General features: G+C 43.7%; 2 protein-coding genes across 3 annotated transcripts in view; one reads left to right on the forward strand and one right to left on the reverse strand.

Moving 5' to 3' along the window:
* Window positions 1-130: 130 nt before the first annotated feature.
* Window positions 131-26,563, reverse strand: luzp1 (leucine zipper protein 1). 2 transcript variants are annotated; one of them, XM_037242244.1, is made up of 8 exons: window positions 26,222-26,563; window positions 14,149-14,206; window positions 9,124-9,452; window positions 6,864-9,057; window positions 6,115-6,680; window positions 5,885-6,046; window positions 2,593-2,793; window positions 131-2,499 (listed from the first exon to the last, which is right to left on the reverse strand). In XM_037242244.1, the coding sequence occupies exons 3-7, from the start codon at window positions 9,244-9,246 to the stop codon at window positions 2,596-2,598; spliced, it is 3,243 nt and encodes a 1,080-aa protein (XP_037098139.1). In that variant the 5' UTR covers window positions 9,247-9,452; window positions 14,149-14,206; window positions 26,222-26,563; the 3' UTR covers window positions 131-2,499; window positions 2,593-2,595. The 2 variants fall into 2 exon arrangements, with proteins under 2 accessions (XP_037098139.1, XP_037098140.1); XM_037242245.1 differs by lacking the exon at window positions 14,149-14,206.
* The window catches only part of pacrg (PARK2 co-regulated), a 111,007-nt gene continuing 109,845 nt past the window's right edge, over window positions 25,847-27,008 (forward strand). Inside the window, exons 1-2 of the mRNA XM_037242249.1 lie at window positions 25,847-25,964; window positions 26,539-26,667. The gene's annotated coding sequence lies outside the window, so the exon portion shown is untranslated. The remainder of the gene's footprint in view (window positions 25,965-26,538; window positions 26,668-27,008) is intronic.

The raw sequence follows: 27,008 nt of genomic DNA on the forward strand, positions 1-27,008 counted from the left end.
AATAAAAAGAACACCTGTGTGAGACAGAAGCGAACCGCTGACTTTTTGCATTCCACAACCAAAAAAACCTGCCAACAAAAGCAAAAAGAAAAAGGTATTAAAAAGCACAGATTTGCTCCGAGTCAGCGTGTTACAAATGAGTTGCTTTTTATTTTTTATTAGAATACATATGGTCTGCTGTACAGTTGGCAGCTTACCTACATGCCACAGGAGAGTTAAAACATGCACAATGGATTAAGTCTAAAGGGTGAGGAGAAAAAAATATATATAAGCAGCCGCCTCCCTCCAACTTCGGCAGCTCATACAAACTAATAAAAGCCTTTTTATTGTGATTACATGTTTATGTTTGCGCACGACGTGAATTTACACAAATAATGAACACGTCACAGTTACCCCTTGCCCCCCCCCCTGCCTGGTTTAATTGATGGTACGGTCCTAAAGTTCCTATTTGTGTGCACGCTTCTTTCTTTGGCACAACAAACAGCAGAAGACATACAAACCCAGAAGCTAGCGGCAAAAACGAATGGGACTCCCCCTAACCCCAGGTTGTGAGAAATGTACTTAAAGAACAAACACAGACAAAAAAAAAAAACTCTCCAGGAGTGTGTCATAACAACAAAAAAAATATATATATTCTTGAAACCAAGATGGACAAATATATTCCATTAATAAGGCCCACTTTACAAAATTACATGATTTTTTACCTTAAATAAAATTTCTAAGTTTTCCAAAATAAGACATCTTTTTTTTTTTTCTTCCAGGAAATAAAATGGAGATCCAGCTGGACTAAAAATGGCGGAATGATTTTGGCACAGGTTAAGATAGAGGGGGCCCAAAATTCATTCCTCTGATGCATCAATCTGGTGAAATGAAAGCAAACAGGTGCACACACAAAGCAGGTTTTGACCAGCAAAGAAAAAAAAAGAAAAAATAAACAAATAAAAGGTGTGGAGTGGGTTGGGGGGTATAATCCATTGCAGATCTTAAAGTTAAGTGCTGGTTAAGTGCAGATTACAGTCTACCCAGTAACACCAACAACAATGGGGAGGGTGGAAAAATAAGCACTAATCTGAAGTTGAATTCGAAATAAAATGTTTGTACATACGCCAGAGGTTGTTTTCTGGGAGAAGCAAACTAGAACCAAACCTAAAACCTGTCAACAATTGGCGTAGTAGCTTAGGACGCTAAACAACACCGCTAAAGAAAGCAAAAACCGTTCGATGCCTGTCCGGCCGTCGAGATTGGATCAAGCCATGAACATTTGAGTTTGCCATTCTCCGGGTTTAAGCGAGCAAGCTCCGCCTTTCAGGAATGTTCGGATGGGATGCAGAGATTGGAAACTCTCAAAAGGAAAACTGCACTTGGCTAAGGATTAAACATTTCATCGTTGCATTTCGATAGAGAGTCCGTGAGGTTTCTAGCGGATAATAATGTCTACAGCATGGCTGTTGTTGCTATTTCCAGTAATTGTTTTGCTATATCACAAGCATAATGTTGCATACATAATTCATACCCTGGCCAAAATGCTGAGTTAAAGCAATTTTTTATTTTGAGAACATTTTACAATTATGATGGGTATTGCTAACTGCTAGCATATTTTAGAGTGTCTGGATGTATTGCGAAAGCCTGCGACGACATCTAAACATGATTTTTTTTTCCACTTTATTGCAAATTTGACTTTAACTCAAACAGATTTGGCCAGCGTGTGACTAAAATTCACCCGATTGCGCCCCGGTCACCGATGATGTGCAAAGTAGTGTCTGCTCTCAACCTAAGATGCAAATGTCTCTCAAACACCCGAATGAGGACAGTCGCCTGTTAAAAACGCAAATAAAGCACCATGGGAAATCCAGTTTATGAGTGATTAAAAAAAATCCCGCATTTGAATGAGGAAAAGAAAGGAGCAAGTAAAAAAATTGAGAACGCAACAGGAAGCGAATTACAGTCTTGATTCCGGAGCGGGGGACATTTTTTAGGACGAATCTTTTGAAATATGAGAATTTCTGGGTAGGATATGAAACTTTGATCCGTTCCTGTGAAGCTTTTTGGAGTTGAACCACAGACAATATTCCCATATTAGGGATCCCCAGCCATTTATGTATTTTTTTTTTTTGCAGAACCGAGTAATTCGCTTCCTGTTTTTGGTCCGACAAGTCAGCATCCTTTTGTCAAGTATCAGCATGACGCAGCAGCAGTTGTTGTGAGATGACGTGATGGGCCGGGACTGATAAGGTCCTCGCTGGAACCTCTCCTTTGTCATGACTACGAGGTGACTATAATACATCCAAACAAGCAGAAGAGGATACGTGCGGTGGCGAGGCCCTCCCTCCCTCCCTCCCTTCGCCATGGAACGGGCCGGATACATATACTTGCGTCTCGATGTGCAAACAAGGTCACAGTTGAGTTTGTGTCTGTTTTTAAACATGGCTGTGATTGTTTTCTTGTCTTTGTTTGTTCTAGAAGCTGGAGATGGTGCTGGGAGATCCCTACTGTGAACATCTGTTGGAAAAAGAAAAGTTAACATGTCAAAAAATGTAACCCAAATTGGGTACAACTAACCCAATCCGCTGAAATTGAAAGATAAGCGCCAACCTGCTAATGATGTTCCGCCTGACGATGGGTCCACGCCCGGCTTCCCGCGCCGCTCTTTGCCGACGCTTGAGCCCGACCGGACCACTGCTCCCCTCTGGACACGCCCGTCGTTTTGGCCGACCGTTCGTAGGAGCTCCCCAGGGGGACGGAGTTTGTGGCCGAGAGGTGCTGTTTCCATGAGAGAAGGTCGGCATTTGCACCCTGGTCGAAAAAAAATAAAGAAATAAGTGAGAGTAGGTGAGAAACTGTAAATGTGGTCACAAACCAAAAAATATATCTCAACCCGAGTGGCCTCGCAAAGTGAGACTTTTACAGTCATTTCCAACACTGTGATTATATTTCCTGCTTGAATGGCCTCGAGGTCCTTTTTAATAGCCATTGGAGCCAATTAGCTTCGATTAGAGCCCCGCTGGACTTTTGCTGTGTCTCGGAGGGCAACAGACAGGAAATAAGTCACCCGACAAGCTTGCAGAGTGGGCGTGGCCGCTTGCGGTCACTTCCTGCTGAGGGGAGGAAACGTGAGGGTGGCAATCATCTCCTTGTATGGTCAGCAAGCTGTGAGCCAAGGTGGATTAAAACTCTTGCCTACTAAGCAACAAGACGCTGTTGGGAATAAAACGTCAGGCTTTAGAATAGTGAAGTGAAAATTGGTAGGACGGTTTTGCTTCCTTGTGAATTATGGATCCAACGTCAGTTATATAAACTTTTGGAGAGACCCCACACGTGAAAAATTGGCAGCTGTGTGTTTGGTCGGATTTGGAAACGGCTTCACATCTGCCATCGGGGGAATTCCGTCGAACAACATTCTTTTTGTTCACTTGAGCTCGGCGAGACGCATACTTTCCTTACTTTACAATAAAATGTCACGTCTTCCAGAATAAATGTTCTTCCAGGTCAGACGTAAGTAGGTTGCCGAGTGTGTGAACACGTCCACGTGTGGCTTTGAGTCAATATTTGGCTAAGAGAAACATCAGGCCTGCTATAAATGCTGTTAATGTGTCCCGGCAGAGGAAAGCCGCTGACAAGTTCAGACGTCATTGGGCAAAACAGCTCCCGCTCACGTGCGTGAATGCTACCAAATGCAAAATTGAAACCGGAAAATTGGCAATAAAGAAAAACGCTGAAGTCAGTCTGGCTTGTTAGGGTTGACCCTGACAGGCTGTCCTAAATCAGGGTTTCCCAAACCGAGGGTGGGGGGCTAAAATGCGTTTCATTGGGTGGATGTAAATGTAACGTTTCGGGGGAAACTTGTCGACTGGAACATTGTGGCTCGAGATGAATGGACGGCTTTGTCTGCAGAACCAATTACGTCGCCGCGTCAAAACCGTCTGCCCTTTGTCTCGCGTGCAATTTAAAAGAATGCCTTTGTCAAGCCAAGACAAACTATGAAATCACCTCTTCCCATACACTACATTCTAGAATTCAGGTAACATGTTTCTGATAATTGGTGGTCACGCCTGATTAATCCGGATGAGGGTTTTATACCGAAGTGACCGTGAAGCTATTTTTTTGCGGTCGGACAGAAAAGCCGTATTCCAGACGTACGGTAGACCTGGCCTCTGGTTTCAGACTCAACACGGGATGGTTTTGGTGTCTTTCTCATTAGCTGGAATAACATAGGTCTCATTCATGTAAGCATAATGAGGTTTCCTGATGCCTACTTAATGGAATGTATGTCCCGTTAAAACCAGGGCAAAATATTTCATCATGAATGGCATAGGTTTGGGAAAAAAACAAAAAAAACAATCAATGATTGTTGGGGTCAGGCTGTCTGCAAGCACTCCCAGCAATGTGGTGTCCCCTCCTCCTTAATGACTATTGATTTGTTGGTGTACATCTGGACTCCAGCATGCTGACATCTGCAATTTTCTTATCCCTACCAAAGACTAAATGTAGAGTTTTCTAAAGCTCAGAACAATGGAATGGCGCTGATTTGGACCAGCTTCTTATGCTCCAATCAAGCCAGTTTTACGACGCATTCACGGGGTCGGAATAAAACAAGCCTCCGCTGTCAACCTTTGACACTGCAATCACATACTAATCCCCCACCGCCCACTGTCCTGACTGCAGCTGTATTTATCCAAACCTCTTGGGAATGAACCGACCACCGAAAAATATGCAGACGATCCAAGCCAAACATGATTAAAAAAAAATAATAATTCAGAGAAGACTAGCGATGACCACTATATGAACCGTGTTTTTCTTGCACTCTGGTCAATTTGCGTCGCTAACCGCCGCTAACCAAAATGAGGTTTGTTGCTCCAAAAATCAGGATGAACAAGGGGCTGCAAATCAAGAAAATGGCTTTAGGAAATTCCCTAAATGCTGAAAACACTCAATGAAGGAGGCAGGCAGTAGATCAGGTTGTTGCTGAATGACCACATCTGACAGGAGGGGAGGGGAGGGGGGTGTCTTTTTGAAATCCTCCGACCGGCTCCATGGTAACCAGCACCACTCAAGGGTGACTGATGTTAGACGGGGGTCAAAAAGAGGAGACAAACTCAAAGTCTGTCAACTAATCAAAGAGTTGCGGTCAAGGCCATGGTGTGAAGATGAGGCGGACCCTGACCATGACAGAATTCCACAAATAGAAGAGTCTATTCCTTCCAAGGTTTGAATAGCCAATTAGTTGAAAGTGGATTGGTGGGAAGAAGGAAGATTAGTTGAATCGTCTGGCTGAAGATGACAGACTGAGTTTCCAGTACCGCAGTCCTGCGGCGTGGTCTCGTTTATGCTGCCGGTAGTACGGCACAAACTGCCTGATCTGGATTTGTTTCAGATCTCAGCCACAATCTACAACATCCATAAATGGATAATCCTCTTCAATGTCATCGTCGGACAAATTGGACTAACGACGATTAATGGTTCTCCGCTTACTGTACATTTATGTTTGCTTGGTATTAAGCAAAGAAAATTCTTTCCCAGACCAGCCTACTTTATCATATGTGACAGAATGGCATGTTATTGTAGCCACGGAGGCCACTCGATAAGCAGACGGACATTTGTAGTCTACACCCATGAAGAAAATCCTGCACGCAAGACCACATAAATACAAAAACTACAGGCATGTTTACGCCACGCATCTTGCAGGTGGCGCGGATAAATACAGGAAAACTATTTTCTACTCTTTGAGGTTTTTCAAGCCTTTTTTTCCACTTGTTAATAGCTTGTTCATTTCCACCCTGCGTAACTTTTCGTCCCACCCTTCTGTTTGTGCCGTGTGGGAACACACATGGAAGTACCGGGAGAATTTGTGGAAACTCTTCGGAATATCAGGAGGGAGGAGTTGTACCTGCGGTCGTTGCGAGTACGAACGGTTCCAGGACTGAGAGGTGACAGGCGCGTGAGGCATAGTCTTTCCGAAGGCTCCTGCGTCCGCAGAGACGGATTTGGCGGTTCCGCCGCGAAGGAGCGCCGATTCTTCGGCTTCTTTGTCGATAGTCCGCATGTACATCTGCAAGGACAAAAATAGGAATCATCCAACTACCAGCTTCTTTGATTGTTGTCGTTTTTTAAACTTACATCCGAAGGGGATGGCTTGGCTCTCCTCAGAGCAGAAACAATCCCACTGCTTTTAGATCCATAGCTCCTGGAGTCATCAGAGTCAACCGTTCTCGCCAGGTAAGCCTTGCATGTTGTTGTAGATTCTGCCTCATCCTCAGAACCCCCGTCCATGACCCCCCTTCTTCGTCTCTCCTTCTCATCCGACGCAAGGCCTTTGTTCTTCCAAGTGCTTCTCACGGTTACATTCTTCGTGTCTGGTAGAGACTCTTCTTGCCGCGTATGACTTTGGTTTTGCCAGCTGGTGAAAGTGGTGGTGCTATTGGAGCTTTCGAAGGCAGAAGAATCGTTGAGGTCAGCAGAGGTCGTGTCCGGAGACGGGTGGCTAAAGCTGCTGTGTTGGTAGGCCGTGTGCCTTGTGGTTGTTTCCACTCTGGAGGAACTGTGAATCCTCGACTTGGATGAGGAATCATTGTGGTTATCCGCTCCGGGGTCTTGGTCCTGGCTTGACCGCATGGTAAGCTCGCTCTTGGGGATGGAGATTTCGTAAGGGATTGAAATGCTGCCATGGTGCTCGCTACTTGGGCCTGTCCAATGAAAGAAGTTTGAATAGATGAGTCATCGGATTATGTATTCATCATATTTCTTATGTAACAATATAGTATTTTCATTCTGTTGCCAAATCAAGCACAGATTTTGAAATGGGAATGTCGGAATGCGGTGATACCAAAACTAGATGGGAGGGGTCAAGTGAATGGTGGTCAACTTACCGATGAGAAAGTTACTGGTGGATGTGTGACGTTCCTTGGCGGACAAGGGCTCACTGGATACACTGCTGCTGCGACTGCTGGTTCTGGAGGAGCTCGGGTCATTGGGATAGATCGTTATACTGCTGGTTATCTTACTGGTGTTGGTCAACACGGGTTTGGTGGATATCCTGGGTTTGCCGTTGGCGGGCAAGGGTTCGGAAATCATCATCTCTTTCCTGTCGATCTCAACGATGGCTGGTTTGATGACTGCTTTTGACCTCAGCGCCTCACGTGGACTGCAAACCCGCTGGACCTCCAGACCAGATGGGGTGTTCCCGCCTCCCTCAGCTAAATGTGCTCTCAGTTCTTCATCGAAGGAACTTCTGGAGGAAGAACCCTCTGAATGAGAGTCTTTAACGTGGGAATATGGAGAATATCTCGAGGTTGCAGTCCTACTGCTCGGAGTTGTAGTAGTCGTTTCATTCACCGTCTCGGGTTCAGAAGGTCTCGAACCGGTAGATTCTGTTTCTGAAGCAGAGGAATGACCTTCAGACCCCTGATCATTTGGCAGCAGTTGATTGACGTTGGATCTGTAAGCTTTGTAGGATCCATTGGCCTTGGATAGGCTGGACGCAGAATGTTGAAGTGGGTCAATCGATTCCTGGTCTGAAGGGAGCTCAGCGTCCTTGTCTGGTACGGCGGTGCTGCTCTCAGGCACAACATCCGAGTTGGTTGATTCACTGTCGCTGCCTCCATATGACTTTGAAATTTTTTCCATTCTGCTCTTTTTGCCGTCCCCATCGCCCTGTCTGTAAGGTGTCCTCAGGGGCTTCTGGTCATTAGCTGCTGGCGGGTAGCGGCTAAGAACGGACACTTTTTTAACGTCACTGGAGGGTGTATGCAAAGCGCTGTACATTGTTCCCTTGTATGCTTTTTCCTCAGTTCCTCTGCCCGTCTCTCTTATTCCGTTATCGGAAAAAGTATTGGGGGTTTTGGGTGTCCTCCTGCTTTTGTGTGCAGGACTGATGGCTCTGTTAGGAGACATGGGAGAGGTTTCCTCGGAGTGGCTGAGATCTTTAGTTCTGAGCTTGGTTTCTCTCTTGTGCTGAGGAGATAGCTCCCTGATTCGGTGCTTAGGCGAGCTGGGCTCAGTGACAGATGCGGCGCTTCGGTATTTAGGCTTCTCTTGCCTGAAAGTTCCCTTGGCGAGCTCTTCGTTCTCAGCTTTGCCATTCTCCAGATGCTTGGCAGGGCTGTTGGGGCAGATGTTAGCACTTCCGTTGCCTTGCTTATCCGCAGTTCGGTGGCCTCCGAGTCCACCTTTATTGCACAGCTGCGTCCTGAGCTGTTCCACCTGCTCGCTCAGTTGGCGAGCCCGGTCTCGTTCCATCTGGAACTTTTTGTGAAGCTCGCCGTTTTTTGACTCGGAGCTCTTCAAGTCATTCTCCACAATCTCTAGTTGTTTGAGGCGGTTCTTCAGACGTTCAACTTCTTGCGTCAACTCCTTTACCTTATTGTCCTCCTCAGGTGACCCTGCAAGGTTCTTCTGGTTTTCAGATTTATTCAGCTGGCCAATGTTGTAGTCGAGGCTCTTCTTGCGTCCAGTCAAGTTACTGGTGTGGATGCCGGTGGAGGATAGCTCCTCTTCAATTCTTGATCTTATAAAGTCTGTACAACCAGGATCGACAGACATGCCAAGGCGCTCCAGTTTCTCTGTGAGCTTTAAAATGATCTTCTCATCTTCCTTTTGTTTCTCTCGTATCCTCTTGTGTTCATTCTCAAAGGTCTGGCAGAATCCTTTAAACTTGTCAAGTTCCGCTGCTAATGTCTGCTCTGCTTTGTCCAGTTTCACCTCAGACCCCTCCATTTCCTTTAAACGTGCTTTGAGGGTCTCCAACTCGGTCGAGAGTTTCTTGGTCAGGTTCTTCTCCTCATTGAGACTGAGGCAGAGCTGGCTACAGTCGGACTTACTTTTCCCAAACGCTTCTTCCAGTTTCTCCAGTTCCGCCATCCTCCTCTGGAGATGTTCGATCTCGGCCTTCAGCTCCATGGTTAGATTTTCCTCCTCTTCCAGTTTCTCTCTCACAGTCCGGCAGAGGTCTTCGGCTTTGCGCACCTCCTCATCTTTACCTTGGATTTTCAAGAGGCGTTTCCTCAAGGACTCGACATCGGCAAGCAAGGACGAATTGCTACCTTCTGCCTGGATGATCTTGTCCTGTGGGGTAAGAGTTGATTAAAATATTTCTGTACATCAGTTCCGCAAACATCGCTCATTACTAACCTGAATGTCGAGCAACTCATCTTCAGACTTCTGCAGCTTGTTAGTGGCTTCCTCCAATTCATCGAGCCGTCGACTGAGACTTTGTAGCTTGTGCCGCAAATGGCGATGTGTCATGTCAGACATGGCTACAAAGTTTTTATTGTGTTTCTAGTGTCTTGTGTTTTCTTCAGGTTATTTGAGCCTTGGCAGAGGTCCACATTTGTGTTGTGTTGATATCAATTCACCTTCAATGTTAGACAACTAGTGTGAAAGTGGTTTTGATCTCTTTGTGCTCTTTTTACAAGTGGTGCTGCAAGAAAAGTTCCATCAGCGTGATGTTTAGATGTCATCTATAGGAGGGAGAAAGAAAAAAAAAACACTTTAGTCACTGATAGTCGTTTAATAATCGGCGTGACAGATCGAAGAGCGTGGCCCAAAAGTCATTACTCGCTAATTATTTTTTATTTATCCTTTTATCTTTTATACCAAGGACATAAAATGATGCAAATGTCAACACAATCAACAAAAATGGAGATGTGCAATTTCTTTTTTTAAATGAGAGTACAGTGTGCTAGGCAAACGCGATAATAACACGATGCAATTCTTTCCTTTGTCATTGAACCACTATTTTCACTGTTCACCTTGTTTTGTCCTTTTACAAGGAGCTGTGGGGGTTCCACATGTCAGTACGGATATGCCGGCACATGTTTCACGCATGCACACTCGCACATACTGTACAATACAATCTCCCCGCCGCTATCCCCAACATTGATTTTTACTCGCCTGCGTGTTTCTGCTGACAGCGGCATTTCTCAATAACACTATCAAGATAAGAACATCACAGCTCAGCTTCAAAATGGGATGCTTTGACCTCCATACATGACGCCAATTAGTAGCAAACAAAAAGCCGACTGACAGCAGAGCCTCCATCTATCAGTTTGTTTCATGAATGATTCAGGTGGTGGGCTTTCCTGCTCCCACTGCACCCCCCCATCCTGTTTCATTTAGCTAAGCAGGCGCCGTTATCGACCATGAGAGGAGATCAGCCTGAGGGTGGGACTGAACATCTGCACACATCATCACTTGTCGACAGCTCTTAATCCTTCCCTTCGTGTCTCCCCTCGTTCATGTTCAAAGAGTGCGAAAACTGCTTGGAATAAAGAGCGTTTGATGTTGTTTTAAAAAAAAGAAAAAAACTGTTTGTACCGTTAAAAGAAAATCTAGTACGGCAGTAAACACATCTCATGAGATGCGACAAGTTGTCATCAGGGTTTACTCCCAAATGACTTTATGGACTTTCCTTTGTTTTGTTTAATGTGGAAAAAAGTACTCGCCACACAATTTATTAAACATCTTGTTCAGCACAACAAAAAAACACTTTGAAAAGTCAATCTGGCACCGATTACGTTCCTGAAAGCCCTGTGATGCAGAGTCTTTTATTCTAATTATTTCGCACTTTCATGAGGTCTGGGGGTTTGGGCGAGACAGGAAATAACGGCGTGAGGAGGACGTGAGGTAAAGGGAAGCAAAAGTGGGGTCAAAATACTCCTGTCAATAATGTCGTCGTGTCTTGCATGGGCTTGTCGACTGAGATTTGCTTTTCCGCTGTTGTAAAGCTAACTGGCCATCGTCATCTCCCTCTGACACGCACACCAGCACGGTGGCTTTTTATGGGCAGTGGCGCGTGCAAAACGACTGTGGCAAGGGCCTACCCGCTGCCAAACTAATCAACATACCTGAAGCATGATTATCACAGGGGCTGGGCCCTCATTAGCCGCATTCATGACGGGAGAAGGGAACGCTTGATGACTTTGACCAGGGGGGTGTCCAAAGTCCGACCATTTGTGCCCGGTCATCCATTATTATTTTTTTTTGTGGCCAAATACATTTGGCAGCACCTACTATCGAGAATGACTTCCTTAATGTCAGATTGATATCAGTGGCTGGTATCGGCAACCTCCACGGTTTTTCTAACAGCTGAAAACAATACTAGTATCGGATTGATAGGATCTGGTATCGGTACTTTTTTATCACTATTAAGGTGGAATTACACGGCCTTCTAGACAACCAGATTAAAAAAAACACTTTTATTATCTTATTGACATTTACAAAACATCCCTTTAATTTTAACGACAGCTTAAAATGACACACTCACACACTGTAATAAAAGCAAACCCAGAGTCAGCTTCTTGCATTGTGAACTCAGGCGGGGGAAACTCAAAAGCAAGGGGGAGAAAAAAAAAAAAAAAGTCATTTCAACAGTGAGAGGTTAACAGAAAAGTCAACATCCGGAGGCTTGAAGCGCCGCAGTTGCTTTCCTCAGCTGTAAGTGGAATGTTGAACCATGATTCCAAATTTAGTATGTTTTGCTACAGTCTTGCACCAAACTGGGCTATGACACATCAAAACACATAAAAGGTACCGCGGGTCGGATATTGATGTTCCCGAAAGGAGGGGGGGGGGGGGTGATAATAAAACTTATTGGAAAGTTGAGTTTCTCTCTTTTTCTTTCTGTCTTTCTCTCACACGAAGGTTACAATCAGACACCATATCATTAAGGCTTTAGCCACTCTTCCTGCTTGCCTGCCGCCTTTCTCGTACATTCTGTTCTCCCCACCAGAGGCAGAAAGGGAAAAAAAAAGAAAATCACTCTTGCACTTGACATTAGCAACTTCTGGGTTCCAAAAGATGGTGGTTAATAACAAGTCCAAGCAAAATAATATCCTCCATGTGCAGGATGTTGAGAATGTGTGTGCGCATGCCGTGTCGAGATGATGGCGGAGCAATGGAAGCCACAAGATGGTGGCGAGCTGGTGCTTGGCCTGCATTTTTTCCAAGAAAGTGAAGAGCGGCTGCGCATAATGTTTGGCTTGTCATTTCCTGCGCTGTCATGTCAGCCTCTCGCAACGAAAATCGGTAAAGAAATTAAAGGCTGCGGTGCATTTTAAGCAGAACAGAGGACAGGGAAAGTCACGGAGCTTGTTTCTTGAGGTGAACACATTTTTTTTTTGTCAATGATACGAGACTACTGTAATTGGAACAACGTGTTTTGGAAATATATGGCTCTAACATTTCCATAATGATCATACATGAAGGCTTAGATGTTTTGTCATTTTTTACAGCGCGGAAATATCTCACTGTCCCGCTAACTGGCTACTATTTCACATTTACAGCTGTCGAAGCATTCTCAGCTATCAGCGGACGTCAGCGGAACTTCTGTGCGAAGTGTGAAGTGGAAAAAAATAAAAATTGCGTCACAGTTTGATGCCGACAAGAGAACATGGCAACACGATGACACTTAACGTGTCGACGAGCTGTCCGTGTGATTTAAGTGAGTCAGACAGAGAAAACGTTGAGCCAGGGAGTTGTAAAGATGATGTTAATACACGCTCGGTTCTAGTTGAACAGTGATGTGACGTGCTCATTTTTATTCTGATTTCCCAAACAGGCCTGCAGAGTGTCAATGACATCGACGAAGCAAGTCAGCCAGAAAGAGGAAAAAAATAACCAGTTGCTACTGAGCGTATAAATGCATTAGCAAGCTTATCGAAGCGCTAAAAGAGATTTATGGCCAAACCGCTACCTCACATCCGTTTTTTTTTTCCCCACTTTTTTCTGAACGCACTCATCCCAGATGTGCTGGAAGATGGAGTGTGAAGGAACTGCCAGTAAATCAAGTGTCAAGTACGTCTGTGGTTAAAATGTCTCCTGACAGAAATCCTGTTTTGAAAATTGAGTCGGATGACGGCAGGTTAATGAACACCTCGAGAGAAATCGTTCAATCAGATGTTAGCTTATTGCGACGATTATGCCAAATACAATTCTTGAATCGATAAGTTAAGGCAAAATGACCAACAACTAACAGTTCTTGATTCAATCTCAACTAACTTCCAGCCTAAGGCAGTCCTGGAGGACCACCAACTCTCCAAATATCCAAAACTGGTCAGCGTGTTTATTATTCCAATAGTATGCGTACAATGGAGCCTCAGACTTTCAATGTTTAGTCGGTTAAACAATTTAGATCTTCAACTAAACATAGTGTCCAAAAACCCGAACCAAAAAGTGTCTTTTTTGTGTATATGTGCGTGAAATCTTCTTAACACGCTATCCTTGCACCTTCTGCCTGTCTGCTATGCTCAGTCGACTCCCTCACCCTTTGGCGTCAGCTTCACGAGAAAAAGCAAACGCGAGGAGGCCACGGAGCCAGAGAGGGGGGTGAGCGTGAAGCGAGCCCGCAGAATGTAGAGTAGGAAGCTGCCTGAGTGGATTACTGCGGCAGGAATGCAGCAAGCGGCTGCCGAGAGGCGACGGCAGAAGAGCGGGAGGAGGTGAAAGGGATGACGTATATCAGACGATAATATTGACTCAAGTATTAGGACAAAAATTGTCAATGGGAGTCAATTGTAACGATATTGCAACTGGGGAAACAAAATGGCCGACAATCTCATTTTAATTTGCTGTCAAATTTAATTGAGGTCGCCACGCTGCTGAGTGACTAATTCAGACGCCCATTTGAAATGTAATCATGGTAATTATCAAGGCCCACAAAAAAAAAAAAAAGTGTTTATATGTTGACAGCTGAGACAAATGACACAGCTCATATATACATGTTCTGTTTGTGGAAGGCTGATTGCGCACCAAAGAGGGCGACTAGATTCGAGTATAGTTTGTGTAAAAGAGAAAAAGGGCCTCCATATTGTTTTTATTGACACCAAGCAACACATTAGCGGCGTGTAGCGTGGTTGAAAAATACAGCAGTGCGCCACTCCTGCGCAAAAGTCCGGGGAAGGAAGTTTGGCGCCGGCATTTGTGCCCGACAGGAAACACGCTCGGACAAAAAGCGAAGAGGAAGAGGTGGATGAAGACGACGGGGAGAAGGAGGTTAAACCCGATGGACTTTTAAGAGACACCAAAGTCTTTACGTAAAGATATAAAAAAGCTCATTTAGATTTTTATGCATTTATTTACAGGAAAAAAAAGAGACAAATTCAGTATCAAACTATTCTCTTAATGAACAGCAGATGAGTAGAAGGAGATAAAACTCACATTTCCGAAACATCCTTCATCTCTGACATGTTAAAGTCCTCTTCCCCAAGGCGCCATTCTGTGATTGGAAACAAACAAACAACGTGGTTAGCAAAAATACAATTATCAGATTTTCAAAATGGCACCTTTTGCTAGCGTTTGACCTTCATGAGTCAAACAAACATCCCGGGAGTGGATACGTGTTTTGTGGGCTTTGCCATCGACTCATGCATGAGCAGACAAGCCATGTTTGGCCACGGCAACACAAGGCCCCATTCACTTCTTTGGCACGCACACACCAACACACACGCTATTATCATAATCATCATCATCAACAACGACCCGAGAAGTTCTCGAGTGCTTCAACACACACACACACATGCAAGCACACAGACGAACGACACAGAAGACAAGCATTCCACTACAGTAGCATTCCATATGTTTGGTTAAGCGCAGAGAATCCCAATTTAAGACAGCAGTCTGGGTTGAATTAAAAGGATGAGAGTGGAGGCAGACGGAAGAACTTCAAATTACAGCACGGTCAAATTTTTGAGCTCAATAAAAATGAAGCGTGACTGTACTGAAAAAAAAAAAGAGACATGTTTTGAATTTTGTACCAAATTTTTGTTTCTGTTTACATCCTTACTGGCAAATGTTAAATGATAAATATTTGGTTCGATTTTAGACTGGAGAAAAAAAAAAAAAACACCATCACCAAGTAATAAGTAATATTTTCTAATTCTTTAAAAAATACAATGTAAAGATGCTAAATATGAAATAAAAACAGAAAATTGTCATTTTATATCAGGAATAAACAGGGCCACCAAAACATGGCTCATGGCCCACCCAAAAAGTCTTAATGTGGGACACTTCTTACTTACAAGTGTCATCACTACAATTACTAGTTTGGTTAACGACAAGAGCCACAATATAACATCATTACATACGCTACCTTATTATTATATTTGGCATTCATTATTTACTTGACATATTTATGAACAAACATTATTGGCATTCTCGTGGTACTCTTTGCAAAGTTTTTCATACCCTAAACCGCCACGTCGGTGTTTCTGTCGCCCAAATTTCCGGCCTGTATCCGACTTGTGTGGAAAAATGTCATTGGATTGTTGAGAAACTTTGCCGCAAAACGGGATTTTCCACACTGTGTGATAAAACGCTGTAGTACATTCATAAATTGTTCACTAAAAACATTGATTGCAGCCAAAAGTCTCTTTATAAACACTCGAGTAGAACGCTTTGATGCAACAAATGTATTCCATCTGTGGCATCTTTGTAATTCTGTTGAATATACTCGGGAAAAAAAACAAAGCAGGGATAAGCCAAATTGATTTATTGATTGTTCAGGAATTCTGTGCGAAATTAACTGCGCCGTTGGAGCCCACTCATTTTGCCGTCGAAAGAAGTCCAAGATGATTTTAGCCTCAGAAAACCTGAGCAGAATGAACAGAGTTAACTACTTTTGGGTTTTTGCGAAACGACATTGCCAACGCATTTGAAGGCATCTGACCGAGCTTATGTTTCGGTGGTTGAATCTAATGTAATGTTTTGACAAAATCTCAAAACATTACATTTGCACTGGAACAACGATAGAGACTCCGAAGTATCATAGAATTCTTGTTTTGTTAGCCAGCATGCTAAAGGTTAGCTTGACTTTTTATCTTTTAAATATGGCATATTCATACATAAAAGTTATTTGAACCTACCGTTGGACCAAAACAGAAAGCGCCAAGTGAATTTTGTTAAGCAGCAAGTGACCTCATTGGAAAATGGATGTTTTCAACCAAAATATTTGGATTCAAATGAAGCGCAGAGGAGTATGTCGTGAACATCGGGACTCCCATCAAGGTAAAACACGATAGGACAGATCGTGTTCAAGTTCCTTCGCCGGAGAAACTTTCAAGGCCTGAAACTTCAACCGGGCCTCCACTAGCCAGGCGTGTGTATGGGCACCCATTTCCTGAGTGATTAACAGGATATGTGTGTGTGTGTGTGTGTGTAGCTCGGAGAGGTCTGGGGTTGTTTTGTCTGCTCGGGGAGGAAAGGAATGCCCAAGTCAAACAAAGCGGACAGGATGCCTTGCAAGAGGCGAGGACCAGGGTGAGAAAGAGAAAGCGCAGAGGGGAGCAGGACGGCGAGAGACAGGAAGTGGAGGTCCAGAATGTCGCAGACAGAAGGAGCAAAAGAGAAGGTGGGAGTAGCAGAGAGTTGATTTCTCATGTGTTGAACAGCATTCCTCCTCCCGCTGTTATTTGCATTCCGACGCAACGGAGAGGTGGAGCGACAATTTGGTCGACAAGCTGTCAGACAGAAAACCATTCGGCGCTTCCAACTTGACTGTAAACCTGCAGAACCGGTAGTGATATCTAATGACTAACAGCCCTCGAGCTCTCCTTGTTCCACCGAACAAACACAAGACGCCTCACAGCGCAGCTAATGTACATGGATATTTTTCTATCGCAGTCATTCGAGTACGTTTTTATGCGAGAGATGGGGTACACCCAGGATTGGTCGCCGGTCAATCGCAGGGCACATAAACAACCATCTACTACCCAGAGGACAGTGTACAGGAAAGCCTGAGCCAAGTTTCCAACCATTGTGAAATTCACTGATGTGATACGGACATGTTTTGACATTGATGCTATCGCTAGCACCATCCCGCCTATACGCCAGGGAATGATTTCGCAAACCAGACCAAGTACACGCGACATCTTGAAAAGACAGATGATTCCAACCGAACTCAGTATTTGTCAATTGTGCTACGTCGCTAATGTTAATGCAATTCCATCGCATAACAATCATTCTAAAACTATTATCACCATTTATGGTGGCACCCCGAACTGTTATTGTCTGACTGCATTCCTTTGCGTTGCGATCAACCTTTCATTTTGCCGGCCAGTTACGGAAGAATATAGTGCAACGATTGTTGTGATTCTTATGCCAGTTTTATCTTAGTAAAGCTTGAAAATAGCTCTGGAGGCGATCTTTTTTAACTCTGGTCTACTCTTATAAAATAAACAGAAGCTGCCAGCTACTTCTATGGCTGCTCTGCTATTTCTCTTCAGTCTCAAAGTTCAGCTGCCAAGCACTTCCTGGTGCTGTTGTTGTTGCTGCGCGAGTCGGACCCTGCCCAAGCGGGAGTGAGCCATTCTTTGACTGGTGGTGCAGAATTGATAGGCTGATATCGTTTCCTTTTAAGGTCAATTGTGTCTGAAATTCTTGGCATGGCGGATGCGGCTAGCTAGCTAAAGCACTAATTTAGCAGCATTCTTTAGCTTGGTACACACCTGGAGGAAAAGCGGAACGGACGTTTGGGTGGAATGAGAGGGGTGGGTGTTTATATTAGAACCACTTTTAATATTTTATTTTACCAGTTGCACAAGAAAGATGAGTTGTGAAAGTATGCACCAGATGTAATATTGGGATTGGCCAGTAGGGGGCCTAACTGAATATTTGTGAACGATACGAATACAAATGTTGTTCTGTACAAGATCAAGTCATCTTGCACATGTTTCAAAAATGGAAAGTAGGGCGAACGTTAGCTACAATAAACAGAAAAAATATGATAACTGGTCAATTGAGTTGATAAACTTTAGCCCATGCAACAGAATGTTTAATGACCCCAAAATGAGTCATGCTAATTAAATGTGTCGCACATGTGGAACACATTCAGTCTAAGCAAATTTATGCCCTTTAATTAGGCCAACAGGACAAGCAGCCTTAACTATCCGATAACTTAAAACTATAAATCTTAAATTATTAGGGTGACTGACTACTTTGTTGCCAGTTGAGGGACTCAGGGGGAAAAAAGTGGGCAATAGAAACTAAGAACCAGAAGCTTTCGACTCTTTACACCTACAGGAACACTCATGGACAATAAATCATACCTCCAAAAAGCTGATGACCTCAGCAAACTTTTATAGTCATATAGTCGAACTGGATAAATGCAGTGAAATTGTACGGCGAAGTGAAGAGGTGGGGGGGGGGGGGGGGGGGGCAAAGTGGCTGGGCTTCACAAATAAACCCAGACGCTTGGAGAAAGGGAGGAAACGGGCTGAGGTTGGATCATAAAATATGCCTGGTATTCAACAATGTTCCACAGTGCACAAATGAGCCTCTCAGGGACCTGCGAACGTTACACGATTCCTGCGAGGCTCCTGGGACCAAATGAGTCTGTGCATTCCTTTCGCAACTCCAAAAGCGTTATCTCACGATAAAGCCACCTTAAACTGTCAAGTGATTCCTGCCTAAGGACAACAAAGAGTCAATCATTAACTTGTTTTTATACAAATAGGTCCGCCTGGTTGCTTTTCGTTCAAGTAGAAACAGCCTGAGGTGATGGCAACAAATATCGGTATGAGCTTCTGCGGTAAAACAAAACAACTTACTCAACATTACCTGACTAACAAACAATACCTGACTTTCATACAATCACAGAAGAGACTTACTCAACTTTGGAATTGCGAATACAAAAGACAAACCCAGCGCATTCTTTAGCTGCCGTAGCTATTGGCCTCGTTGGTTCTATCGTGAGAATGAGCTTCAAAAGCACTAATGGCATGTTACGAGAAACAATTGGATGAAACCAAAATAACACAATCATTAAAAAATAACAAAGCAGAAACGAAGCGCTGGAAATAGCCGAGCGGTTCTGGTCTGCTAGCATCTGCACCACAGTGATCGAGGCATACCGAGAAATGGGCCAATGGAGGAATGAAGAAAGAAGAAAATTGATTTTTAAATCCATCTATAAGCATCTCAAACTATATAAGGGCGCTATTATGAAAAGGAAGAGAAGAATATTTATTCTGAGTCATTTTATTGTGTTGCCGTTTTGAAGCGCTGTTAACTGCTTGAGGCTGTTGTCTCGTGAGCCATTGATGAGCTGTTTGCGCTGTGGTTTTGGGTCTGCCAGACAACCGTCCTCTAAGCGTCCAAGATAAACTGTTGCTGGAGAAAACAGTCCTCAGACACTTGCTGTCACGTCATTATGACTCGCACAAGACTGTCTGTCTTTTTGTCGTTTGGACGAGACAAATCAAACGGCTGATGCGTAAAGTTAGCCCATTCAGAATTTAGATTGGAAATAATTGGAATTATTTTTGTTCCCATTTCTGTTTGAACTTGTTAACTGGATTGACCTGCTTGACAATTCCATGAAAACCGGAGAAATGTTCAGGGTCCACAAAGAGGTGAAGATAAAAAAAATAACAAACGACAAAGCAGTAGCCGAGCAAAAGACAGGGGAAGTGATTAATAGCCAGGTTGCGATGGCGACCCAACATTCTTCTCTCTGAAAACATGTATATTTGCTGATCACAAGTAAAATAATCTGCAAAAGGAATTTTATTTTGATAACCGCCCCTGTAGATCCAAAACCTGGACCAGAGTGTTGCGTTTCCCCTTGTACGGTTCACCTAACTTATCTCAAAACTCATGAAGCCCGTGTGAAGGTCCAAGTTTTGGAAGTCACACAGGGATAATGAAACTATCGCCAGTCATTGATCCAATCACAGGCTCCCTTCTAACAATCAATGAGATTGATATCCATCTATGGCAGGGGTCTCAAACTCCAGTCCTCGGGGGCCGCATTCCTACATGTTTTCCAAGTTTCCCTCGTTAAACACACCTGATTCAAATGATCGGTTCATCCTCACGTTCGCTAACCCTAACCCTAACCCCAACCCAAACCCCGAGGACTGGAGTTTGAGACCCCTGGTCTATGGCATTTTGATTGGGGGTTAGCATTAAGCTAGCTAGCACATAGCTTCAGCTTCCTTGTTTTCTTTTTATAAATAAACTTAACAAAACATTAAATGTCATATTTAGAGACGTGACAACAACCCTGAGGAGAAGTAAAAGTGCTCAGTCGCCACAAACATGCTGTTTGGAGTCATTTTTATGAGTTTCCATTCAAAGGAATTAGATGTGCCACACTTGCCTTATAGTTTTCCTTGGAGATCAAAAGATGAAGACATCAGACAAACCAATGTACTTTGATACAGCGCTTGAGGACAAAAGGCATCCACCCCAAACAAAAAAAAAAACAGCATTATTTGATCATTTATTAATGGCTACCACTTGTGAGAATGTCACTTAGTGGTTTCCATCATACAATACAAAATATTCAAAAGCTTCAGATCTGTACAGTCAAGTGTGTCACTCATCAGAGTGTCCTTAAACACTGATTCATGGACCTCTGGATGAACTCGACTTCTGCTGAGCCCTGCACCAGTTCTGACTTCCACAATAAACTCCTGCCAACCGCTGTCGCGTCAGTCAGTGGCCAATTGACTGCAAATAACAGACTAAAGCCTCATAAATCCTGGAGGAGCGAAGCAGTAACTGTAGTCATGGGAGGGGATGTTGAAGGAGAGATATTATAGTACTGGGTAGAAAAACAATCAAAATGGTAAACGTGGTATCCAAGACTTACAAAAGCAGCTGCTGGGTGAAGAACATGTTGCCATTTATGGATGTTACTGACGTTTAGTACATGTTGGGCCACTGTAGGTGGCACAAGGGGATTTATTTAACCTAATTTTACTTAGACTTCCCACCAATCCGATATGTATTTTGAGCTTAGCTGTAGAGTCAATCTGACAATCTGATCAATAATGTCATTGATCATATCTTCTCCTTGTGTGCCTACTAATCAGTCCCACTGCTTTCCTTTCTGATATAATTTATACTAAGCAACTTACTGATTATTCAGTATCATGGCTCAAAAGATTCTAATGCGTTACGCCGCAAATTAGACCTGCTCCGAGCTGGTCTAAAGTCAAATCTACTTTGTTACCAAATTGTCAGGTTTTTGTAAAGAGGCTTTTGATCGTTGGAGGACAGATGGTTGGTTATCTCAAAGTACACTGCACGCTATACTAGAATTTGAGATTTGAAGTCTTAGTGATTTAGTCTGAATCCTCATCAGGATCACAATGAGAGCGTGACGTTCATTCCCTCTCTGGTCTGTCAGCTTGGTCACTCTTCAAGAAGAATGCACCTTGAACCAGACTGGAATGGCTCCTGAAATATGCCAAATATGCTCCTGAACACCCCGCCTAGCCCACCCCCACCTCACCTCTCCTTAGAAGATATAGCCCTGTTAGGTCCAAAGCCTACCCAGTCCCCCCCCCAAACCCACAACATTCCTGCGCTGTACAGTTCACTGAAAGCACGCACATTTAACAACACAAGGATCACACAGACAATGTTAAGAACATTAGTAAGGCAAGTTTCCACCCAGCTGACCCAGACGCGGCTTTTCAGGGTAGGTAGTTCGGATTTCTTTTCATTAATGTCCAAAAATACTCCTTGGCCAAGTAGGCGAGGAAAGCGGGGTAGTATGGTGGGGGCTCTATTTCTGTAAGGTCAATTCAAGCACATGTAAAAAAAGTCCCAAAAAAATTCATAAGAAATGTAGCGCCCACATCCCGTCTTTCTCACCTCCCTGCGTGTTGGCTCACTGTGCCTCCTACATGCTTTTGAAAACCATTTCCTTCTTTCCCTCGAACCATAAACAAGGTAGCCTGCCCGGCCGGTATCAGAGCGAAAACTAGAGATCAAGGTACTTTCTTATTTGGGCTCAGCAAAACAACGAGTCACGCGTGTGAAGATAAAATGGCCGGAAGGAACCTCGCCACTGCGTTCCGAGTGAACAAAATTTGATCAGCAACTACACATTATGACTGTTTGAAAGATATTAGACCAACAGAAGCTATACATGCTAATGATTAGCTAACACACCCATAAATAATGAAGGACATTGTAGCGTAGCATCTTTGGACTTGACACTGACTTAATCGTTGTTCTCTGATGGAAGCTAAACGAAGACCAGATGATGATGTTCTAAGGTTACACGCGATAGTTCACGAACCTTCACATGGACCACGGAAGAGCAGCCTTGTGGAAGACAACGTGGGGCAACTGGTGTTCATAAATTACCTGAATTATGGCATTAGGAAGCAGTTTGGAAGCTTGGCTCGGATTGTCGTTACATCCTTGTGAATAATTCACACAAAATGGGGGTATCAAAGTATGGAAGACATCCGTTAAGTGCCAAGTGGCGTCAAAACGGCAATGAATTATGCGAAACCTTTGGCTCGTAAATTTGTTCTCGTGCTACCTTTCCGCTATCATCTCGATCAAAAGACCTCCACCAAGGTTTAACAATAAGATCTTATCTCCTCTCTTGACCTATCTGGCTTCTTCCTTGATGCCACACCCATTGAAAAATTCAAAAGCGAAGGAGAATTCCTGAATCAAAAAGGAAAGCAGATGTCTTTCAAATAATTGCTAAGTTGACAAGCTAGCTTGCGTGTCACCCGGTGGAACTGAAGGATTTTCCCCTTAAGCAGCAATTGAGGTGGCGTGTCAGTAGTTTCGAGTTTCAAATGAAAGCTTCAAATGATTTTCCTTAAACTTGATGACTCAGAATAGTCAGCAGATCTGCGGCGGAGGTCTGAAGCGCATAGCAATAATTAGCCTGCAGTGAAGTTTGGCAAACCTTCAGTGAGTTCAATTAAAACAAAATCTATTCAAATTAAAGAAGATTTCAACTTCATCAATGCAGATCTTCACGATGGAGTTCTTGCCTGGGTTCCAGCAGGAAGGCCTCCATTGGACCAAAACGGGCCCACCGGCTTTGCCCGTAATGAGGAAGTTGTTGGCATGCTTTAGTGGGTCTAACGAAAGGGGCTTCATTCACCCTCACACACGCGAGAGAGTTGTCCAGCTTCAACATGGGATTCTTAAATGGCCAGTACGCAAAGACAATTTTCTGGAATGAGCTTTGTGGGTGTGCCAGTATGTGAAATCTCAGATCTGAAATGTACTCATGAACTGTTTGCTGAGTGACTGACATCTTAGCTCTTAGAACCTGATGACTGACGTACAACGGCCGGGAGCAGAATCTTTCAAAAATTGCTTTGGCATAGACAGATACTCTCGCAATGGTACACAGAGTTCAAGTGCAATCACAAGAGTGTCACGGTCGATCGCTGATAAAGAACTCGATGAGGGTGTAGCAGATATAAAGTATGTAGGTCATATTTTAATTGTTGCTGGGAGTCAAAGGACAAATTCCTCAGTAGCAATGGCAGAAATGGGACACTGTTGAAACACGTCGGTCAGTGACGACACGTTTCCAAAACAGCCATCTTTATCACTTAATACAAAAAGTCAGAATAGCTTAAAAAAAATTCAAAGCTGTACATCCAAATCATTTTTATCTCCCGGCAGATCCGCTAATGGACAATGACTCCAGCTGTCCTGCACATTGTCAACAGCCTCCGTCCCGGATACTGAGCCCATTAATGGCATTATCACAAAACACACACTTGGAAAAGGACACACAGTCGTGGGAGGCTCGAATACGAGTTTTCTCTGGCTGCTATTTCAAGAGGAAGCTTTTTTTGTAATGCGTAAAATCCCACTCAATGTACAGTGCCGTTCTATTCCGGGGCGAGAATGTTTAGCAGGCCTAAAAGCGGGTCCACCACTAAATATAATCGGCACCATCCGGTCCTAATTCTTCATGCGCTATCCATTGCATTTAATATCACGGTTACGCCGCATGTGCTTTGAGAATCAACTGACCTTTGCACATTTATTCCGGAACTACTCTGATACCGCCGCTTGTTTTATTAGTCACCTGTTTTACCGTAATAATTTCCGGCTAAAAAAAAAAAATCCAAGCCGTTTTAACGCACTTGCGTAACTTGACGTCAGATGTAATTCCACACTAATGTTACCATGCTTTACTAACAGCAGGGGGCTCTGTGAATAAAACTTGATGTGCGGATTGGCCGGAACGCTACCGCTGACAAGCCCGGTTGGATATATTCCCGGTGGTTTGATTCTCCTAACAGAAAGCCTCAATACTTTTTATTTAATCCCCAGGAACGGTCATCTAGCCACTGTTTAATCCCTCAGGTCGAAAGCCTAGGCTGATAATTACACTTATTGGACACCCCTAATGATTAGTTTTTGGTTTCACCCAAAGCAGGCCATGCTTGCTAGTTTTGTGGGGCCGTCATGGGGCGAGTGGAAAACCAATCACGCAAGGGATGGTTTAGAGAAGAGGGAGAGGTATGATTAGAAAGAACTTCTCAACCAGGATGTGGTCCAAACTATTTGTCTTCTCGGTCAAACAAGACAAGTTCATTCAAGGAAACTATCGCTACTAAATCTCCAAGTACAAAGACTATTCAGAATTCAATCCAAATTTCCAATGAGGACGGTTCGAATGCGAAGACACAGAATGGAGTTGGGGGAAGGGGCGAGTCAACCATGAAATGTATTGATAGTATCAGAGCCAAAAGAGAGGCAGGACACAGTCTGTGTGAAAGGATATTCCGAGATGGGTGTGAAGATTTTCACTCACTGAGGTCATTGTGATTCATAAGAGTTGAATCGAGCCGAAAGTTAGAACACAAATTCCTAAGACTGGATCATTTTGCCTTATATGTTACATCTTAAACTTCAAAACCTCCACATGTAATAAACCATCCCAGGGAGCAAGTAACCAAAAACCTTTTTTCGCACACACGTGCAAATATATCAACACATACGTGCAGATTTGCACGGCTTCAAAGCCGTGTCTCAGCAGGTGTGAACAACAACCCGCCTTTCCAGAAAGTCTTTGGTAATGTTTTTCCTTCTTCTTGCTCACCTTCATGTTGCAAACAGGTCAAGGCAAGTTCCCACCACCTCAGTCGCTCCCTGTGCTGCTTTTTTTTTTTTTTTTTTTATGAGCCCCACCTGGCAGATTATTCTTCCAGCCAGGACAACTACCAATTCTACCGTTGACACACTGCTCTATTGGTAGTACAGGACACACATTGCACTGTTTTGCCTTTAGCCACCTCGGGTCAGTGCATGCACTATAGCACAACACATGCAATGAACACAAACATGTGTGTGTGTTTGTTAAAGCATAAACATCCATTGCTTAAATTGTAATAACAGCAACATCGATGCTAATCCTTAGATTTTCTATGGAGTTTTGCACTGTTAGCATTACGCTAGTAGAAGTTATGTGGTTGTTTTGAATACAATGTCTTTGTTTTGTTTAGTGGGACTTTAACTTTAACAATAAACAACTTGAAACACTCCATAAAGAGACTTTGTATTAGCTAAAGTTTGCAACCTGTTAAAGTGGACTTCTCAAATGTTTCAAATATATTATTTAAGTTTCTGGTAGATCTTGTCCTAATCCACAAAATGTACCTTGAGATAACATATGCTATAAAAATAAAAGTCACGTTTTATGATAACGGATACTGTCTCCAAGGCCGAATAAAAAATCCAAAAGGTATTAATTTTTTTTTTTTTTTTTTTTGCTGCCCAACGAGATGCCTGCCCTGCTGTGTGACAGCTACCTGCTGTGATTTATATAATTAAGCCAGTACTTTCAATTAACACACTTTTAGAAGACAAAAAAACACATTTCGGAGAGTTAAACGTGTTTTAAAGTTATTTGGATTGTATTGAACGGAAGAGAAGCCCAAACAATCACTTGGTTGGTTCGGGTACAAAGTCTCTCTGTTGCTAGCTTACTGCCACACCAATTTACTTTTTTTTTTTTTTAACAAGCAAAAAAAAAAAAAAAAGAAAAAAAAAAAAAAAAAAAAGAAAAGAAAAAAGAACAGATGGCAAGCAAAAAATAAATTGTTAAAATATATTTTTTTAAAGAAATACAGATTCTTAAGCGGTTTCCTGGACGCAATTTGGCAGTGACTACAGGCAGCTGTGGCATGTTCATGTTCGCGGAGATTCTCAACTTCAGCCGAGAGACCTGTCGTCGTCGTCGTGGCCCGGTGAGACCTTTTAAAATAGCTATAAATATGACAAACACACCGCCAAATGTCGGTTAAAACTGTTGTGTAGTGACATTTCTTGTCGCGTCGAAGATACATTGAAACACCTGAGCATTTTTTGGGCTAAAATCGAGCGGAGGAGGGAGAAGAGGGTTGGAGGGGGGGAAACTTGCCGCAGTTGAAACACTTGTGCCGCCCCGGCTCATGTTAGCTTATGTCCGGCCACACAAACATGAAAACGGGACATATAGCCGTACCTCAAAATGTGTTCCGTTGTAAATCGGGAAGAGACAGCAATAAATCCACAAAAAGCTGCCACCGGCGGCTGGAGTTTTGCTCACGCGGCCCCGGTCGCCCTCACTGCGGCCGCGGAGGAGAAGACAAGTTCATCCCGCTTTCTGATTGCCTTACGGAGCCTATTCCACCTTTCCCTTTCCCCTTAAATCAGCGGCCCTTTTCTCTCGGATATCCCCTTCCCGAGTCCGTTCGAGATCAAACCATCACATTCCACCGCGTCCCAACAATGACAAAGGTGGGTTTTCCTTTTTTTTCTCTCCTCCTGTTGCCGGAGCAGGACCCACCCCTCGGGATGGCTCTGCCCGCTCTGACCGCAAAGAGAACGCCCTTCCCCGGCTGCGAGGTCCCGCCTCTCCACCCCGCCTTCTTGTTCCTCCGCATACGCATACAAGAGCGAGTCAGGCGGGTGAGCACAGCCAATGTGGCATATTTCCTCTCGTACAGGCACAATGCTGCACAGGAGCAAGTTGTGGCACGATCAAAATGTCTATTCTGTGCACTATAAAGTCACAAGGGCATCTGCAACTGCATCAAAACAGCATTTGGTAATGCAGTTGATGTCAAGATTAAGAACAATCTCTTTTTAAGCTCCCCTCTCTACTTAAATCTACTGTTATGAGGAATAACAGGGCTGCAGAAATGTAATGATAGACTGCATTGCACATATGTATTTGTAGTAGTGGTAAGCAGTCAGGGACAGGAAGGCCTCTGCAAGGCATGAATACTATCTGAAGCACTGACCTACAT

The sequence above is a fragment of the Syngnathus acus genome, chromosome 22, assembly GCF_901709675.1.
Source record: "Syngnathus acus chromosome 22, fSynAcu1.2, whole genome shotgun sequence".
Lineage (NCBI taxonomy): Eukaryota > Metazoa > Chordata > Actinopteri > Syngnathiformes > Syngnathidae > Syngnathus > Syngnathus acus.

Coding starts and splice junctions, on each gene's coding strand:
- luzp1 (XM_037242245.1), bottom strand. CDS start 9,246: ATGTCTGACATGACACATCGCCATTTGCGGCACAAGCTACAAAGTCTC. Junction 6,681..6,863: donor CACCAGTAACTTTCTCATCG/GTAAGTTGACCA, acceptor TTCATTGGACAG/GCCCAAGTAGCGAGCACCAT. Junction 2,794..5,884: donor CGTACTCGCAACGACCGCAG/GTACAACTCCTC, acceptor TTTTTCGACCAG/GGTGCAAATGCCGACCTTCT.